The sequence below is a fragment of the Dioscorea cayenensis genome, chromosome 4, assembly GCF_009730915.1.
Source record: "Dioscorea cayenensis subsp. rotundata cultivar TDr96_F1 chromosome 4, TDr96_F1_v2_PseudoChromosome.rev07_lg8_w22 25.fasta, whole genome shotgun sequence".
Classification (NCBI taxonomy): domain Eukaryota; kingdom Viridiplantae; phylum Streptophyta; class Magnoliopsida; order Dioscoreales; family Dioscoreaceae; genus Dioscorea; species Dioscorea cayenensis.
In genome coordinates this window covers 4,242,556-4,258,795 of record NC_052474.1, presented here as the reverse complement: position 1 = coordinate 4,258,795, position 16,240 = coordinate 4,242,556, and the positions used below count along the sequence as shown (strand labels likewise).

Sequence of the window (16,240 nt, the reverse complement as noted above, 5' to 3'; positions counted from 1 at the left end):
AATAGTCCCCCTATATATGAATTGCTCATTATAAAATCCAATTTAATGCATATATTTATTACACACAATGTTAGTTTTGCACATACTTAAGTCAGTAATAAGTAAAACAAGAAAGCATTTATAACTGTATTAATATTCATAAACACAAATACAAAGAACGGAAAATGAATGCAGCATCTCCATCTCACAGATTCATATCCATCTTCATATGCATTAAAGGTAACCTTATAATTATTAATTAAAACCTTCCTTTCTAAATAAATTTTACTCTCTATATTAGCAAGCATCCACATAAAGAAAAGATGACCATATTGAGAGGAGAAAGATGGCCATCACTAGATTAATTTGTTACTTGCTACAAGTAATGGTGGTGATGATGATGTTTCCCATGGTTTTCAATGGATTAGTCAATGCAAATCATGACTATGCTGATGCTCTTATGAAAAGCATACTCTTCTTTGAAGGTCAAAGGTCTGGCAAGTTACCATCAACTCAAAGGCTCACTTGGCGCAAAGACTCTGCACTCCAAGACGGTCATGATATGGGTGTAAGTAACTCCATATTGTTCAATATGATTCATGTACTTTATCTATATATATATATATAGAGATATATATATATATATATATTACTGAAGTTTAATCATTTATAGGTTGATCTTGTGGGAGGCTACTATGATGCAGGAGACAACTTGAAGTTTGGGTTTCCGATGGCATTTACAATGACATTGTTAGCTTGGAGCATGATTGAATTTGGAGAGTATCTTGGTCCGGAGTTTGGACATGCATCAGAGGCGCTACAGTGGGGGACTGATTATCTTCTTAAGGCCACGGCCGAGGCCAATAAGGTCTATGTTCAGGTAGGAGATCCCTATGCTGATCATAATTGTTGGGAAAGGCCGGAGGACATGGACACTGCTCGAACAGTTGTGTATGTTGACGCTCAACATCCCGGCTCAGAGGTTGCTGCAGAGATTGCTGCTGCTCTTGCCGCGGCCTCTATCGCCTTCAGAGCATCGCAATCTAACTATGCTGATAAACTCCTCCAAAGATCAATTCAGGTATGTAATGTACATTTAATTTCTTAACATGGTATCAGAGCTAATATGTATTTTGATTTAATTAGGTGTTTGATTTCGCGACCAAATATAGAGGATCTTATAATGATAGCGTCGGAAGATGGGTGTGCCCGTTTTACTGTGACTTTAGTGGTTATGAGGTATATATATATATATATGTTCAGTGCTTCAATTTTTAATTACAGACAAAATGTATATAAGGTTTTGTTGATTAATATTGTTTGTTGTTTGATTTTAGGATGAGTTGATATGGGGAGCTGCATGGTTATTTAAAGCTACCAAAAATGTTCAATATTTGAATTTTGCTGTGATTACTGGCCGAAAACCAGTTTGGCCGGCAGAGTTTGGGTGGGATGATAAACATGCAGGCATTTCTGTGCTGCTTAGTAAGGTATATATATTTTTAAAAGTATGAATAATTTTTTTTAGTTATGGTTGTTATTTGGTAAATTATGTCTATTATTTAATTTTAGGTTGATTGATCTTCTTTTTTGTATTTTTATTGTTTATGTAGGATTCGACTGAATATTATAACAAGGCTGAGGATTTTGTGTGTAATACAGTCCCTCAATCACCCACAAGAACACTTAAGTATTCTCCAGGTTATTTTTTGTCTCTATTTTTTAATTCTTAAATATGATGAACAAAGACATGCTTATACATTATTGCATGTTTAAATGAGATTAAGAGAAAGATGACTGAGTGATAGAGTAATTACATTTATTTAATTACACCAAATATGACTTTGGTGTTTTTTTCTTTGCATAAATAACCTTTCATTTTTTAGAACATACATGCTCCTTGCATTAGTTAATTTTTCTTGCTTTGCATAGAAATATGTTTTTGAAAAAAAGTGGATGAACCACAATTCATTAAAAAACGAAGGCACGAGTACAAAAGGGAAGAGACTCATAGAAATATGTTTGCTAGAAGCACAATTGAACTAACCTACAAAACCTTTTCTATTATTTTCACTGAAAAATATTTTTGAAATATTGATTTTTACTAATGTTATTTTAAGAATTCGATTTCAATTTTTTTTAAATAAAAATCCTTCTATTTTACATAACTATTCCATAAATCTAATACAATGTTGGCATGTGAAATTACCAAATTGTAAAACCTTCTGCATGACTAAAAATTCTCAATAAGAATATTTAATGTGGCACTTCTCTTTCATTTATACTCTTCATTTTGAATCCTAATATTTTATATATATATATTTTTTTTAAATAGATGAATCACTTACATTAAAACATGTTTTTTAAATTAAGAATCAGTAAACAATATAAAATTAAAAAATATTAAACTTTTATTGATAAAAGAGTAATGTTATGAAGGTGGTTTAATGTTCAAACCTGGAGGTAGCAACATGCAGAACCCGACATCAATTTCTTTCCTTCTCCTGGTCCTTTCGCGTTACTATGGACAACAAAATTTCAACTGTGGTAGTGTCCAAGTAAATCCATCTACATTCGTACATGTGGTCAAAAGTCAGGTAATTAACAAATATTATATATTTATATAAATATTTACTAAAGAATAATCACTACCTAGCATAATGGATTATTATTTGATGGTGAATAGACAATCCCAGAATCGAATCTTTGGGCAGTACTGCTCATTCAGTATTCATTAGGTCTCCTGTGAGAGGATGTCATTTTCCTCCTTTTTAGAGTCAGGGGATTTATTAGTTTGGTTTAGTTTCAAAAATTTTTCAGGTAGGACATGTGATAGAACTCTCATCACTTTATATGATATCTAACTAAATTAATAAATCGCTAGAAGACTAATCAAATCACTATGATTGGTGCACTTTAGTACCTATCTGTTCTTTGACAACCTCTTTGTAGAGCCGCATTTGTCATTTTTGTAAAAAAAAAAAAAACTAAATTAACTGGGATTAAATTAATATGTTTTAATATGAAATTATGCAGGTTGATTACATTTTAGGAGACAACCCATTGCAAATGTCCTACATGGTGGGATATGGTGCAAAATTTCCTCAAAGAATCCACCATAGAGGATCATCTCTGCCCTCCAAAGATACACATCCAATTGGTTTCAAATGCAAAGAGGGAACACCATACTTTCAGAGCACGAACCCTAACCCTAATTTATTAACAGGGGCTCTTATTGGAGGACCTGACCCAAATGATGCATTCTTTGACAATAGGTCTGATTTCGCTCATTCGGAGCCTACTACCTATCTCGTTGCTCCCATGGTTGGTGTCTTGGCGTATTTCAAAGACAATGCTTGATCCATGTGATTAATTGATGTAATTCTTCAGTTCATTTTAGACATAATTCAAATCAAATTTTCAATATTAAGTTTATGTTAATAATAAATGAGGCGAGATGATATCTATGAAGATGATATTGACATGTTTTTTTTAATCTTTTATATTTTATTCTTCTATTTTTTACTTACCATTTAAGTTATTTTTTTTAAAAATAAATAAATTATATATTTATTCAAAAACAAACATGTACAAATTACAAAAGCTGAGTCAACCATTGAATAACCCAATGACATGATACAAAGAGTGCAGGGGTTCGAATCTTTCTCCTGCAGTATTGTTTATGTATTGTTCATTAGTATTATTCACGGGTCTGAGTGTCAGTTCCCTGTAAGAAAAAGCATGGAAATCTTTCAGAAGGTATGTAAGATATTGTAACTGGTGCATTTTTGTACATGTTTAGTGTTTATTCCTTTGACAATCGTTTAAATGAGATGCGCTTATCGACTATTTATAAAAAAAAATTACAAAAATTGTGAAGGTAGAAAGTAAAGATAGAGAAATACATAAAATGTGCAATTGAGAGGGCATAGCCATCATTAGTGGGAGGCTGGGAGCAGTTAAATAAAACTAGGAGGGTTATTGGCAAATACCCAAGATGCAACTATGAGGATAGGGCATCCATTTTGAGTGACAACCAATGAGGAAGGGTACCCACCTTGGACGAATCTTACATTTGGGGATATGTTACTAGGGGAGAGGTGGATGAGCAGATAAATTTGGAGCTGTAATCATCTATGAAAGAAACATGTAATTGATTTTAATAATGGCCAAAAGTGAAGAAAAATTGCATTTAATCATTTAAGTATTTTGTTATTATTTGATGTATTAACTAAAATATTTTATAAATTAATATTAATAAAAATTAAAATTAACTGAGAAGAACATTGTATTGAGAAGTCTAATTGTAAATTACTTTTATATAAATTGAATACATTAATGATCAAGATGTTAAAAAAATATTTAAATAATTCAAACAGAATCATTTTCTAAAATATTAAGGAAAAATTACTGTTCACCCATCGTAATTTTCAAAACTTCCCAAAAACCCCCTCCTACTTTTACACACCCCGGACAGCCCTTCCGTTAGTGTTTAACTTCCCTTTTACCCCCTACCGTTCACTTCAAATGGGTCCATGTTGTGAAATTCCATTTTTGGCCCTGAAAATGGTGGGAAAGGAAAGCGCCAAATCACATCATGTTCAACCTTTTGAAGGGCTTTCTGCTTGGTTTCTGATAGACAATGCCAAGGAGTTGCATTACATCTTGTTGTTCTCCTCATTATCATACCCGAAATATATAAATCGGTTGGTTGTAAAGTTGTATTATGACGAGAAGAACAGTAATTACGACGAGTTCATTTCGTTGTAAAGTTCTTCTCGTTTATGGTTATCTATTTGTATATTTTAAATAATGTTTAACTATTTGCTATTATCCGTTTAAATATTTTACTAATATGTTTAATAATTGTCATATCCGTTTAATACTTCCCATCTCCGTTTAACATTATCTTTACATGTATAACTATTCATATTAACTTGTAAATTCTCAAAGTCTCTGCGTAAAACGGTGATCTTTTTCGTTTGATCTGAATTGTTGGCAGGTGGCACGTGGCAGGTGGCAAGGTTATGGTATCCCGTGCATAAGAATTAATGACGGCATTAATTCTTATGCACGTGACATCAAATTTCCGAACACCCGTTCGTTCTCATCGATCGATGTCGGCACTTTGTGCGTTTAACTTTTTTTCTCGGATATGAAGAGTCGACCTGCTATGGACTTCACACCATAAATAACCGGGAAGAACCCTCCCCATGGACAACCACCTCGTCGTCCTCATCCTCCTCCTCCTCCTCCTCCTCCTCCTCTTCCTCCTCTTCCCATGGACATGACCACTCTGATCACGAAAGGATATTTCGTGAGCCTTCTTCCTTATCTTGAGAATCAATTAGCGGTAATCACTGAACTAGTTAAACTATCTTTTCTTGCCCAAAGGCGAAATGCTCTCATAACTGCACTGAATGCGGAGGGATTCTCCAGTGGTGGATGACGGGAAAGCGATTAAGAGAGCATTTCGACTTGGGTGAAAAGAAAAGTTTTTCACGTATTGCGTGATTGCGGAGGATTCTCTAGAGGAGGGAGATCATGAAACATCCTTTAAGAGCGAGGGTTGACATTTACCACTGAGACTTTCTCATTACCGTTTAAGAAAAATGGCGTCGGTGTACAACTATTAAGTTTCTCTGTTTAACTATCGGGATCTTCGTTTAAGTCCCGACCATGACACATTGATTAATAGTCGTTTTTCATGAATGTGTGTTGTTTAACCTTTTTTTAATGTTGTACGTTGTGCGGGGTTCGAGTTGATCGCGTATGTTATGCAGCCGTGTAGCGTTCGAATGTCATGGACACTTGTTTCGTTATACGAGGGTTGAGTCGTGAGTGTCCAAAGTCCGAGCGGACGTTGTAAATGTTGTAAATGTTGTAAATCTTTTATAAATAAAACGTAACAAGCTTATTTGATGTGAACTTACGAAATTTAAACATAGACCTAGTAAAAACAAACAATGTGGGAAACAAAAGAGCGTCGTTGTAAACGATAGAAAATACGTAAATATGTTTTAAAGCAGATGACAACGGTGTTTAAGAAAAAAAGTTACTCTTTAAACAATGACAACGGTGTAAAAGCAATAGAAAAAGTTAAACAATACTCTAGTTACTCTTTAAACAATGACAACGGTGTTTAAGAAAAATACGTAAAAGATGTTTAAAGCAGTGACCGGGAGGTACCCATCTTCGACGCGATGTCGATGAAAAGCATTCAATTTAAACGATAACATATTTTTTTACATGATATAGACTTTAGTTAAACGAGTTAACCATTATTTTTAAACACTATATGTATCTCGTTTAAACATAAAAAAGCTTGACGTTTACACGAGACTCATGTTGAGTTGAGAACATTCATTAGAACGATGATAATATGTCTTCCTCGCGACGATGACATATATTTCCCTTTTTGCCCTTGGGATGGAGGGAAAAATACCGCCCAATCACATCACGTCTAGTCTAACCTCTATGCATACAAGCGTGCGCTTTTTTTGTTTGCCTTTTCGATTCTTTGCTTTTGTTCTTTACATCTTCTACTTCTTCTTCTTCGTCTTCTTTTTTTGTTCTTCACTTCATTTGGTTTTGTACGATTTGGTTTTTCGACCCGATATATTATGGAGAGTTTTTTTGTGGTATTGCTAGATTCAACGGGGAGGGAAGGGTGCTAATGTTCACTGCTCAGACTTCTTGGGAGTTGGTGTTAGCTGAGATATGTGAGCGATGGGGTCTCGAAGTTTCTCTTGTCAGGGTTAAGTTCATCACACCAGATGGATATAAAAGCGGTTTGCCCGATAGAAAAGCGATGTTGACTTCCGGCGGATGTGTCGCGTCCACTCCATCTTCAAATGTCTCTGTAGTTGATCTTGTCGTCGAGGGCGAGAAAAATGTGCCATTGCTGAATCCTAATGAAAAAGCGAGGGTTTACTCGTTGTAAGTTCCTTTTCTTTTTAATTATTCCAGATATGTCAGGGGTCGTTATTGTGTAAATATGTCCAGTCATCTGTTTAACATATTGTACTAGTCGTTTACGTTATTAGTTAAATGCTTAAGTATTTAATTTAACGTTTAAATATTGTCATTATCACTTAAACATTATATTCTCCGCTTTAACATATTGATCTTTTTTTATTTGGTGAAGTGTTGGCGAGGAATTGATTCTGCGAGTGCTCCCATTCATCCCCATGGTGACCACGGCGGTGTGGGATGTCTTCCTTCCTCGTCGAGATCATTACGAAGTCTTGTCGTTGGATATTGGACAACGTTTTGGCGGTGTCCGAACATTTCGAGGGATGTGCTTGAAATCATGCAATCAAAAGGAATTTTTGACTTCGATTTCATAAAGAACGAAAAACATCGAGTGTTGTGGAATGTCTTTGCCGATGGTTGTCGTTGGCTCCTTCATGCATCAAAAGAGTATAACAAAAAAATACTTTCGGAATCAAGACAATCAACCCGTCACACACTTGCGGTGGTGGCGTAGGGTTCGGCGTCACATCCGAGCGTCCCAAAAAATGGGTTAGCGACGAGTGATTCGGAAGCTCGAGGACCGTCCCTTGTCTAAGGCCATCGACATTTAGAAGGACATGTTGCGGGAACATGGTGTCCACATACCATACAAGCGAGCTTGGTTGGGAAAAAAGAGCATGCCCGGGTGGTCCTCGGCCAGCGTTGACATCTCCACTTCTGATTGTTTGTTTTGGTATGTGGATAAGGTGGGTCGAGACAAATCCGGCGGCGTTGCGATCGTGGAAAGAGACGGTGATCGTTTTAAAGCGTGCATTCTTTTCTTTCGTCAGCGTGTATTCGGATTATCATGTCGGAGGTGATCGTTGGGGTGAGATGTATGTCAAACGTCGCGGAGTCGTTCGATGCTTGGATCGAGGAAGCTCGTCGTTTACTCGGGTGGCGAAAAATGGTCGACTCCATAAGGTCTCGCGAATGTTGGTTTACACTAACATTTAGTGTTACCCTTTAAACATTCTCAATCTTTGTTTAATTACACTTGTCTGACTTTAAATATTAATCCTTTCGTTTAAATATTTACAATAATGTTTAAACATGTTTACGGATTATTTAACCATCATCGTCTTTGTTTAACCTTATTTGCAAGGTTCAAGTTGATGCGCATGTTATGTAACCGGCGTGAGCAAGCGAACAAATGGGAGACCTACTTATGCCCAGACATACATTCCAAGGTAGCGATCATTGTTGAGGACAGCCGAAATCTTCGTGTTGGTCGTTGTGTCGATGATCGTTACGAGTGATCGACCGGTCACAGCAGACTCGTGGATCTCGCATCGTGAACTTGTTCATGTCGGCGGTGGCAAGTTTATGGTATCCCTGCAAACACGCTTGCAGCAGACAATAATGCGCATGACACCAGCGTACATCGATTTATTAGCGGGTACTCAGCGTCGACGATTACAAACTTGCGTCAAGTGAAAACTATATTCCCCATACCCGAGCGATGACGGGCCTTCGGATGGAAATCGTGAGCTTCATTTCATGACCGCTGTGACGAGAAGGCGACTGGGCGCCCTAGGCGAAAGAGGATCGAGTCGCAAGCGTTTGATGTCCGACGAGTTACATTGCACCGGCCGCCATGGATCCGGTCACAATCGAGCGATCTTGCATGATGAAAGCGTAGCCGACTAGGTATTGTTAATAAGCCGGCGATGACGAGGGAAACATTGTGTATTGATGGAGTTGTTTCCATATTTAAACTCTTACTCTTTACTAACGAATTGAATGTATTTAAGCGAGACATTGTTATTTTTAAACGGATACTATCGTAATTTGAAATATTTCAACTGATGTTTAAACGATATATGGTATATTTAAATAATGAAACGGAAATGTACACAACTACAACGTAAATTAAACAATGAAATGAAAGCGAATGAAATTTAACACCGCCTTTACAATTGAAAACAAACAAACTTTTACATTGAGATATACAAGTTATTGATGGGCGACTTCCATATTTATTTAAACAATGAATCGTTTAGTTAAACATAGAGCAGGTAGTTATTTTTAAACGGATGTCAGTATTTTTGAAATATTTAAAAGCGATGTTTAAAGCGATATATAGTATATTTAAACAATGAAAAGTGAAATGTACACAATTAGAACATAAATTAAACAATGAAATGAAAGCCGAATGGAATTTAACACGCTTTTACAATTCAAAACAAACAAAAATTTACATTAACATATACAAGTCATGCTCTTCGAACACGAAAACAATGAAATTGAATTTGTCCAGATTTACATTCGAAAAATAAAATTGACATTCGGGATATCATGGGACATGTTCTTGAAAAAAACAAAATTTAACCCTCTTGTGACGACCCCTTTGTCATGGACGGCACGCCTCCCCCTCCTTAAGTATCGCGGGTAACATACCGTAATACGAGGTAAGGAACGTCCCGTCATGCGGTGGCCGTAACTTCACCCCAAAGTAATTGCTCGATAAAACCGCATGACGTAGGGCTGGCGTAATCGACGCTTCCTTGTTTTTTGGCGTGGGGTTTTCTATGTCGTGCACGAGTGGGTACTTTTGCTTGTCAGCCGACTCGCCGAACTCCATATCGACACAATTGTCGAATAGATTCCATTGTCGAGATATGCAAGTCGAGATTAGAATAGCGATTTAAATACCAAACAGATATTAATAGGACATAATTAAATAACTTACCATGTCCAACGCGTCCTTATCGTACCCCGGACATGAAGAATAATGCATGTATTCTTGTTTATCATTGTCCGAGACTGACGACATGGAAGTGGCCTTTCATGATTATCGGGAGGATGACAATTTTGAACTTCATGCGGTTTCGCACATCGATCCCCGATCATAGCCATAATGTGTCAGTATGCGTCTTCTCGCTTGGACATAAACAGTATGGCAGTCGCGGTGATGGAGGCGCTTCTTGTAAGGATATGGCTCTTTGCTCGCGACTTTTGTATTATGCATACAGCGTCCATCACATCATCGATGACCATCTCCTTCCCCTCAGCAGCGTGTATAATTTGTCGCGTGTAGTCTGCGACAGGTCATTCTTCCACTGACCCAGTCTTTCGAGGGATTAAACGATAACGGATATAATAAGACCATATTATAAATATTTAAATGATATTATCAATTGTTACATGATATTATATATAATTAAATGTTAAGTAGACAAATTAAATGATAACATAAAAGGTATTAAACACTATTAGGTAATTGTTAAACACTATAATAAAAACCTTTAAACAATATCATAAAAAACTTTACACTTACCCGTCCATAGGCGGTTGAGGAAGATCCTCATCAACTCCACTGTCGTATTTGTTAAAGACGACTCGAGGCCAACCCATTTCTTCTTCTTCGAATAAAAACCTTTCCGAGCACGTGCAGTCGATGTTTGATTGGCCTTGATCATCTCTCTCGCTTGCTCGGTCGGGGTCTTCATGACGATCTTCCTCGATGCGGGGGCGATGGCGACGAGCATCAACTGCGACACACATCCTTACATGGTTGTTCTTGTTGTGGGATTATGTCTCGCCGATCGTGACGACGCGGCGACAACATCAACCGCATGACACATCCTTACATGGTTCTTGTTGTGGTGGGAATTGTGTCTCGCTTGGGCTAGCGATCTTGTCGGCCCGCGTCCGCGGCCAGCTGAGCAGATTCGAGCGATCTTCTCAACCGTCGGCCACGACAGCAGCGATCATTGGGCATGACACACCCTTAACTTGTTCTTGATCTTCATTGATTGTGTCCATCTTTGATGCCGCAATCTCGGCAGCTGGTTCCACCAGGTCGAGGATTTCATCGAGAAGAGAGTCAACGGCCTTCCAGCAGATGCGACGGCCACATCATCTAAGATGTCCTTCTCAACAACAGCATCAGCCGCCGATGGTGTTGCTATTGTTTCATCGTCAGCCGGCGGTGGAGACAGAAGCAGTATTGTTCTCCTCTTTTTCGCGAAGTCTCTTCGAATGTGGCCGCCTTGGAATGACCTTCCCGATGATGTTCGTCGTCGTCAAATTCCGACGCCTCGTTCGTCCCGGGTGCTTGAGTTCTTTTCGAGGGATGGCGCGACCGGGTCTGTCGAACGTCCTTCCAGGCGCCCTCGACACGGCGACAAGCCGAGAAAACTTCGGTCGTCAATATCCGTGCATGGTCGGAGGGGCTGCCGATGGTCGGAGGGCCGCCACACTCGGGGGACCCCTGTCGTTGTGCGTGGTAGGGGAGGTTGTTGCATCTGCCGGGGTAGGGGAGGGCTCCTGCGTCGAGGAATCGCGTCGCTGCGTGGTGGGGTGGAAGTAGGGAGAGCAGGCGGTCCCCAGCAGCGATAGAGGCTGCCTCTCATCCCGCCTTCGAGCGAGTGGTTCGGGAGCGATGGCATCCATCCGTCGGTTGGCCCCTAACAAATATTTCTTCTTCGACGTTCACGGAACCACTCAGGGAAACTAACATATGTAAACCAAACAATTTCAGTGAAATCATTCATTTTAAACTATAAAAAAACTATATTTAAACAGTAGTGTTTATATATTTAAAGCGTTATAGAATATAATTAAAGCGAAGAACAAAAATATTTAAACCAGGTATGAATAAGAGTTAAACGGTAAATACTAAAGTTAAAGCGCTAAATAAAAATGTTTAAACGTTAAAGACTTATGTTAAACATTGTCCAGTGATTTATTACCTCTTTTCCATCGAGCGATGACAAGCTCGTTTCTACCGTCGCTTGCTTCCGGTAGTAATTTCACCGTAGCACAACATCCTTGGGATCTTCGCGAAAAGCGGACTTTCTTCCCCGCTCGGTCATCTCAGTAAAACCAGACGTTAAGCGCGACCGAGCAACCCTTAATGTACCACGTAGTTGATCTTCTTCCCACGAGCATCTATCTTGCGACTCGGGCACTGCTATGGAATATCCTCCATAAGCCACTTAGTGCGTCGCTGCGCCCATGCGTATCGCCCACTGGGTCGGTAGATCATCGACGTAATCAGCGATCCGGTTCGAACCGAGCATGATGTATTTGGCGAAGAGGACTGTCCCCATGAGGGTACACCATCGAGAGTTTGACGAAATTATCTTCTTCTCCCTCCGTCGAACAAGTTGCAGCGAGTGCTCTTGATGGAGTCTCTGCGTGCTCTCGTGAGGTCTTTGATAGATACCGCCCTTCGACGCCGACTGGTTTTCTTCTTCGAAAGACCACTGCGTCGCCATCGCAACGCGAGACCAAGCCACGAGGGCCACATCTTGAGGTCCGAAACTCAGCGAGGCTTTCCCGATCCTCGAATTTATTGGTGCGACCATCGTACCTTTGCAAAAGAGAATCAAGAAGGGCTCTCTCTGGTATATAGCTTCCAGCTCGATGAAGCGCAAATGCGGTGTCCGTCGAATAATCTCCCGAGTGTCGAGGGTCATGTTATTTTTCAATTCAGCTAAAGTCTCCACTACCGGTGTCAAATAGCATCGGCCATTAACTAGGTTGACCGCCATAATCACAAACCTGCGACAATAACAACACATTCAACATGCAGTATTGACAAAAGTTTAGCGGAAATATAAGGTTTTAAACGGTAGAACTCTCGGTTATTAAACAGAGATATAAAATGTTAAACAGAGACCCATTTTTGTTAAACAGAGACGAGAATACTTTAAACAGTGACAACAAATGTTAAACTCGTAACATCTCATTTCTAAAGCGTCAACCTCATTTGTAAAAAGCTAACCATATCAAACGAAACGGGAAATGTACATTATAAATATTACACAAATCATAACAATCGAAAAAACTAATTCGATAGTGTATACATACGAAAATGCAAAACAAAACAAAACCCGACCGAGAAATCTCCTGCAGACTAACAAAACCCCATGAGAAATCCCCTGCAGACTTGATATCTTCCAACAAAAAGCAGGGAGCACAAAAACAAAAATCGAAAAATCTTTCTTTGAAACGTAGCAGCTTAACATAAAAACCATACTCAATACCTTAGATTTCAAACCGATGAAATGCCAACTAGTCATGCTGGAGGACTTCTCCTTCGAGATACCGGGTGGAAAGGGAAAAAGTCGATAAAATGCCGATCACAGAGGCTTCACGGTAGAAAGACAACTTCGGAGACAGCTGGAAATGGAAAAAGTCAAGACGTGAGTTGAGAAAAAGCAATTAAACGGCTCCAATAAATTGCCTCTCGGGGTTACCCCTACGGAAAAACCGCCCACTTCCTCTCAAATCGCCGAGATGGTCAGCAGCCCACGACTCCCTCACGCAAGGGCATTTTCGTCAAAAAAATTTGAAACTCACTCCCGCTCACATCCGCTATGAGTGGTTTGGGGGTTTTGAAAAACATAGAGTTTAAAAGGAGGGGGATTTTGGGGATTGCAAAACTAATTGGGTGTTTTTGGCAATTTTACAAACTTAAAGGCCCTTAATATAGAAATTTTAAAAAACAATGGGAGATAGGGTAGTAATATGTTACTAGAATAGTGAATGGGTTGACCCAGGTCAAATCTCTGGGTTGACAATACTGTTATAGTAATATATATATTGTAGATATTGTATAAAAATACTCGTAGCGATCGTCGCGATATATTGTAAATATTTTTCCGGGATCGATCCAGATTTTCGTAGGCAGAATTTATTAACTTGGTTTGATTCCTAAAATATTTTTTAAGTGTGCACATGGTAGGAATTTAATTACCCCATATGATGCCTGGCCAAATTAATAAATCTCTATAGAGTTGTTAAGCTACTATAAATGGTGCATCTCTATATATGTCTGTCTCTTGACACCCCATCTTAGGGCGGCGCTTATCGCCTTTGTAAAAGAAAAAAAAAAAATGAGAGATAGGACCCATTTCTCCCTATTGTCTTTTTTTTTTATTTTGTCTTCCTTCAATATTCACTTTTACACTTGGTCCTATCTCTTGACACCCCCATCGTGGGGTGGCGCTTATCACATTTGTAAAAAAAAATATGGAAGATAGAACCCGTTCCTCCTTATTATCTTTTTTTTTTATTTTTTTATTTTTATTTTTTTGTCTTCCTTCAATGTTCTCTTTTGTACTTGTTCCTTCTTTTTTATTAATACATGCAATTTACTAGTCTTTTCAAAAATAACAAAATAAAAAAAATATCAAATTTAATGTGAGATTTTTTTTTAGTTATTCGTTGACTTGAGCCTATGAGGCTATGACAATTCTAAGAGACCAAAAGACGCTTGGCCCACTTGTGCATTAGTTCCTTTGAGTTTGACTCCGTGGTCATTGCAATTGATGATGTCTTCTAAACATTATCTTAAAAAATGTTTTTTATTTCATTGTTATTTTTAATGCCTTTTCCTATGGTTAGATGCTACATCTCATGATAGCAGGGCTTTTTTTAAGGTTAAAATATCAAAATGATCCTTCTATTTTATGTTTTCTGCCCTCTTAGTCCTAATATAAAATCTGTTTTTTTGGTCCTTGTATTTTCATATTTTTATCTTTTTGGTCCCTCTAATTGACAGATCTGCTCTTTTAGTCTTTCCAGTTGATGAATTAGAGGGATCAAAAAAGATAAAAATGTGTAAATACGAGGAGCAAAAGGGCAGATTTTATAACTAAAGGACGAAAATGTACAAATACAAGGACCAAAAGGGCGGATTTTATATTAGAGGGACTAAAAGGACGGAAAACGAAAAATATAAGGACCATTTTGATATTTATATATATATATATTTTTTTTACTTATGTACCGTTTATTTTAATAAGTTAATGGTCTATCCAATTTTTTTCAAATAAAAAAAAAAAACTTAGATATGAAAAGAGTTATATAATGTATGTGTATATATATGTAACAATCTTCCATTTTAATGGAGAAGTATGAAAAGAGTTATATAATGTATGTATATGTAAAAATCTTCCATTTTATTTATTTATTTATTTATTTTTAAAAATTGATAAACTACTCCAATTAAAAAAGGAAAAACATGTACTACGAGTCGACCACACAAAGCAGGGAAAAAACAACTACGAGTGGTGTGGTAACATAACAATAGGAACGAGAAAAAAGCAAAAAGGACAGATAATAAAAAAACAGAGCAAGGAAGAACAACAATCCTTAAGGCCATCAAAGCCATCAAAGAATTCTAGACTGCGCCATGATCATGAATCTCCTCTGCACGGGCATAGTCACACCACTTCCGCCACTCGAGGGATCTAAAAACTCCGGACTTTCTTCCGATGAGTGAAGATATCATCTACACACTTTCTCTCTAGGGCCCGACAGAATCGAAGAGAACCAAGTTAAGATCCTCTGGTCAATTTTCAATATAATGGAAAAGAGGCTCAAGATGAAATAATTATCTTTAATTAAAGTGTTAAAAATGGAGTTTTGAGCAAGTGAAAGCTCATCAGGAGAGGAATTTTTTGAGGGATTCAATTGCAATGCCAAGTATTTGGTCTGATTATGAATGAGAAAGGAAATAGAGAAGTTTATTCTCTATACCTAACATTTTGTAAGTATGTTTTTTCATGTACATCTCTGTTTGTCCTTTATGTTGATGATTTTATTGATTTGAGTGTGTTTGTTTGTGAAAATAGTGAACTTGTTTGAATTCTGGAAACTGAAAAACATCATCTTTACTTGTATTCAATGATTGACATGACTTTCAAATGGTATTTCAATTTGACATATCTTTCATTGATGTTGATAATGTTGGTTATAATACATCCAATTTCTCTAATTATGTTGTTATTTGATCTTGTTTTTGATAATTTTATTCTTTGGATTGCTATATCAAGCTTTAATTTTCAGCCCCATGTTATATATTAATTCAGAAATCAGATTCTACTTGAACCTGTCTTCTTTTAAGACATCTTTAGCACTAGAATTTGTTCTTTTGTTAATTATTCTGAATTAGTTTCAATTTAAAGATTGTACAAATTGTTGGAAATATAGTACCACATCGGTTGTGTAATAGAATTGTAATGGGTTTATATATAGGTATAGAGGTTGAGCCACTAAGTCTTGAGACTTTTTGGTGTAAGACCCCTAAGCCCATATAAAGCCCATATAGAGCCCACTAATACAAAAAATATAAATTTCTAACATGGTATCAGAACTTCAGGGAAAAAAAAATTGATTCTGATAAAAAAAATATATATATAAATTTCTAACATGGTATCAGAGATTCAGGGAAAAATGATCACGATGATATGGCAGTTATAACGGGACCCAAGTAAAGACCTCCGAGGTT

General features: G+C 37.5%; 1 protein-coding gene across 1 annotated transcript; it reads left to right on the top strand.

Annotated features, from left to right (window-relative positions):
• The first annotated feature begins 325 nt into the window (after nucleotides 1–325).
• LOC120258573 (endoglucanase 8-like) lies at nucleotides 326–3,339 on the top strand. Its single transcript, XM_039266033.1, has 7 exons — nucleotides 326–547; nucleotides 653–1,060; nucleotides 1,126–1,218; nucleotides 1,317–1,487; nucleotides 1,593–1,680; nucleotides 2,419–2,576; nucleotides 3,016–3,339. Exons 1-7 carry the CDS (start codon nucleotides 326–328, stop codon nucleotides 3,337–3,339), a joined length of 1,464 nt encoding a protein of 487 aa, XP_039121967.1.
• The last annotated feature ends 12,901 nt before the right edge of the window (nucleotides 3,340–16,240 follow it).

Coding starts and splice junctions, on each gene's coding strand:
- LOC120258573 (XM_039266033.1), top strand. CDS start 326: ATGGCCATCACTAGATTAATTTGTTACTTGCTACAAGTAATGGTGGTG. Junction 1,488..1,592: donor AGGTATATATATTTTTAAAA/GTATGAATAATT, acceptor TTGTTTATGTAG/GATTCGACTGAATATTATAA. Junction 1,681..2,418: donor AACACTTAAGTATTCTCCAG/GTTATTTTTTGT, acceptor AATGTTATGAAG/GTGGTTTAATGTTCAAACCT.